Raw genomic sequence first — 3,390 nt, 5'->3', positions numbered from 1 at the left:
TGAAATAGCAAGAGGTTAATAGGTTATGTGAATACTATGACAAAATCAAACATCCAATAAACACCAATATCTGTTTGTAACTATTTGTCATGTGGACACTATGCCTTTGTTGTTATATTGAAAAATCTAATAAACATAATTGGCTGTGTGGACTCTCTGAAAGCGTTGCAAAATTAGAAAATCCATTACACCAGCCTACTTTATCATTGTATCTTTTCTTTATTTAGACAGTCATAAAAAGCAGGATTTTGAATCTGTTTCATATTTATTTCATTTTCCACTTTTGAAAAAAAGGAACAAACCTGCAACACCACCACTGACTGCAGCAACACTACCTAATTTAATACCAGCAGCTAAACCTACTGGACCTCCTACTATTCCACCCAGTATAGCTCCAGCAACTGGAAATATGGCTGCTTTATATTTCGCTGCCTACGATATGTCAAATAATGGTAAAATTTTATATTTTGTTTCTATATTTACAGAATGATCCTAGGAATGGACATCAATTACTCAATTATCGACAGTTAGTAATGTGCTGAAGGAAAACTTTGTGGAAAAGATGGCTGACCAACAATGGATACATGGGAGAAAATGTAAATAATGAAAATTGATAATCGAAATTATAAATTCATAGTCCTGATAATCGATCATTCCAGGCCTAATTGATCTCTACCTCAGAACCTTTTTATAACTTTTATTAATATTATATATATCATATATATTATAAATAATACAAAAAAAAAAGAAGTTATTTTGAGTGACAGGATTCTGGTTCAGTGATTTATACATATTGACTACTGACTTAGATTAACCCATTTAGATTGTCTCAAAGCACAGTACTTACCATTGAAAGATGAGATGCCCCTTGTTGAACGTCTAATTCAGCCTTTTCTATATTATCTTCTATTTTATCTACCTTCTCCCCTTGTTCCTAGAATAGTTAGTGATTTTAATACAGAATAAATTGAGTAAGAAGATTTTGGCAATTCTTAAAGTAGCAAGATGTGTTAGCAACAAGCCAAGTCAATATTTGTATGTGCCTATATATGTGTATATTTGTAAGTATTTTTGCATTTGCATTCATTCTTGTATTGTGTATATTTTGACAAATTTTACTTTAATAGATTGTGTATATTATACTTTCAAGAATGAAAATGAAAATAAAAATTACCTCTACCATGGTGGCAAAATCATTGATCATTCCATTTAAATCAATTAAATCCTGGAAAAAAGTAAATTATGTCCCATATATACAAAATCCCAGACTTAACATGACTTTATCAAATAACAAATGTTGTAAGATTTCCAGACATAAAAATGCTTGTTGTGTATTTTTATGCAGGTTACAGTACAAGTCAAATGATAAAAATGAAACGCAAAATCCAGATTTGCATTTTTTATCAATTTAATCTAGTACTCGATGAGATGAACCTACCTCCTGAAGATGTTCCCATGATGCCAGTGTTTCAGGATTAACTGTGGAGGCTGGAGGATTGGTATAAAGTTGTATCTGAGTCATTTGTGAGGAAGATGGAAGACTAAAGGAGGTGGAACCTGATGGTGATATTCCACTAGATCTAATAGGTATATCACAAGCTGGAGTGGGTGTATAGTCTGTAGATATTGATGTAGGAGGAGGAGATTCAGATCCTGGTGTCAATGTCAGCTCACCTGTGGTTCAAAATATTACATAACTAAGTGATTAGAGATAAGACCTTCCCTTTAGACTGTCAGCTCTTCTAAAAGGCTCTTATGTTATCAGGTATACTGGATATGATCATATCATATTAACAATAGATCACCTCAGATTGAATAAAGGGTGGCCAAAGAAACATAAAAACACTTATTTATTTCAAAATTATCAATTAAGTATCATATTTTGACCTCAAAATGATACATCTTTTCACAAAAAATTACCTTCATATGATGAAACACTGTGAAATAGCAGTATATATAAAATTTCTTGCATTATATCTGCGTTTATGTGAGGTTAACCTACCTAATGGAGATGATCCTCCACCTTGACTTAAAACTAAAAAATCTTTAACAGCCTGAATGGCTTTTAGTTTAACTTCTTCAATACACAAATCAAACTGGTGTAAATCATCTTCAATTATCTGTCCTCGTGCTTTTTCTATTTCCCGTACATTGGCTTTAATTTGTTGAACTGTCCGTGAGGCATTCACTTGTTCCTTGTTGAGTAATGTCCAGTTTTCTTGATGGGTTAACTAAAAATAGATTTGTTGTTAAAGATCAAAATTGAAAATTGTCTGGTCTCTGCAGAGTTCACACTACTAAATACCCCAAAATAAGGATTTTACGAATGCAAAGAAATTAAACTTTTCATAAATTTGAGTGTATAAATATATATTTCAAATTTTCATCTTTATTGACCAAGGCCAGTGCTTCTATAAGAGAGTATCCCCTTTTACACCTAGTACAAAGGCAATCCAACACAAAATTACTGCTTAGGTATTGTAAGTACCAGTACCAGTATATCAGGTAAAATCTGACTAACCCTGTCAATATTGACTCTGTGTTTGTCCAGCCGCTCTAAATCAATGGTTAAGACTTTGACAAACTTTTTAATGGAAACTTCAAATCTTCGTATAGGATATTTCTGAGCTGTTGTGAACTCAATGGACCTTTGGTTTCTTTCAAACGAGGCCATGGCCTGAAAATACATACATTAAAATCAAAAATATGATTAATGCTAATGGACATGGCAGGCCTGGGATCAATACTTAGAAATGTAAACATTACAATTACTTTTTCATACCGGTACTTACATTTCATTACTTTTAACTTATTTTTGAAAATGTTATCAATTGGATTACTTTATTTCTCAAAAGTAATCAATTACATTACATGATTACTTTTAATGAAACACAAATCCATATATTATAATACATTTATATCTTTTAGTGTTTAAACATTTAATCAGTTAACCGATTTTGTGTCTGATTTCAATGGGTCTGATTTAAAATCCAGGGATCCCAGTGAGGAACGAAAAAAATAGAGAAATTGGAAAATATCAGATGTACTCATGTGGGGTACAGGGGGAGATTTAACCATCTTAAGATGCTTTGCAAGTCATTTCCCATACAGAAATCTTTTCATTCCTAAAACTAAATTTTAAATGGTTTTATTTGGAAATAAAAGAATAAGCTTAACAACAGCCAGAAAAATAGAGGAATTCCTCTAAAAAGAAGAAGTCTTGGATCCCTGAAAAGCATTAAAGGTGATCGGTTACCCTTCAATTTTATTATTTTTGGACAAAAACTTCGTCACTTTATCAATATTTAAGGTGTTCTTTTCTCCAGTAAATAAATGTCTAAACTTGTGTTGTTTTGGTTGATTAAATAATTGAGAGATTTATCGTGATGG

General features: G+C 31.7%; 1 protein-coding gene across 1 annotated transcript in view; it reads right to left on the bottom strand.

Annotated features, from left to right (window-relative positions):
• Window positions 1-874: 874 nt before the first annotated feature.
• LOTGIDRAFT_225144 (hypothetical protein) overlaps window positions 875-3,390 on the bottom strand; it is a gene marked incomplete at its 3' end in the record, with an annotated part of 3,223 nt that continues 707 nt past the window's right edge. Inside the window, exons 2-6 of the mRNA XM_009049284.1 lie at window positions 2,522-2,677; window positions 2,003-2,231; window positions 1,439-1,674; window positions 1,175-1,225; window positions 875-934 (exon numbers count right to left, since the gene is read on the bottom strand). Coding sequence (XP_009047532.1) covers window positions 875-934; window positions 1,175-1,225; window positions 1,439-1,674; window positions 2,003-2,231; window positions 2,522-2,674 — 729 coding nt within the window. The remainder of the gene's footprint in view (window positions 935-1,174; window positions 1,226-1,438; window positions 1,675-2,002; window positions 2,232-2,521; window positions 2,678-3,390) is intronic.

The sequence above is a fragment of the Lottia gigantea genome (genome assembly GCF_000327385.1).
Source record: "Lottia gigantea unplaced genomic scaffold LOTGIsca_133, whole genome shotgun sequence".
NCBI classification, from domain to species: Eukaryota; Metazoa; Mollusca; class Gastropoda; family Lottiidae; genus Lottia; species Lottia gigantea.
Note: the sequence above shows the minus strand (reverse complement) of the source record. Positions and strands in the feature narration are given on the sequence as shown.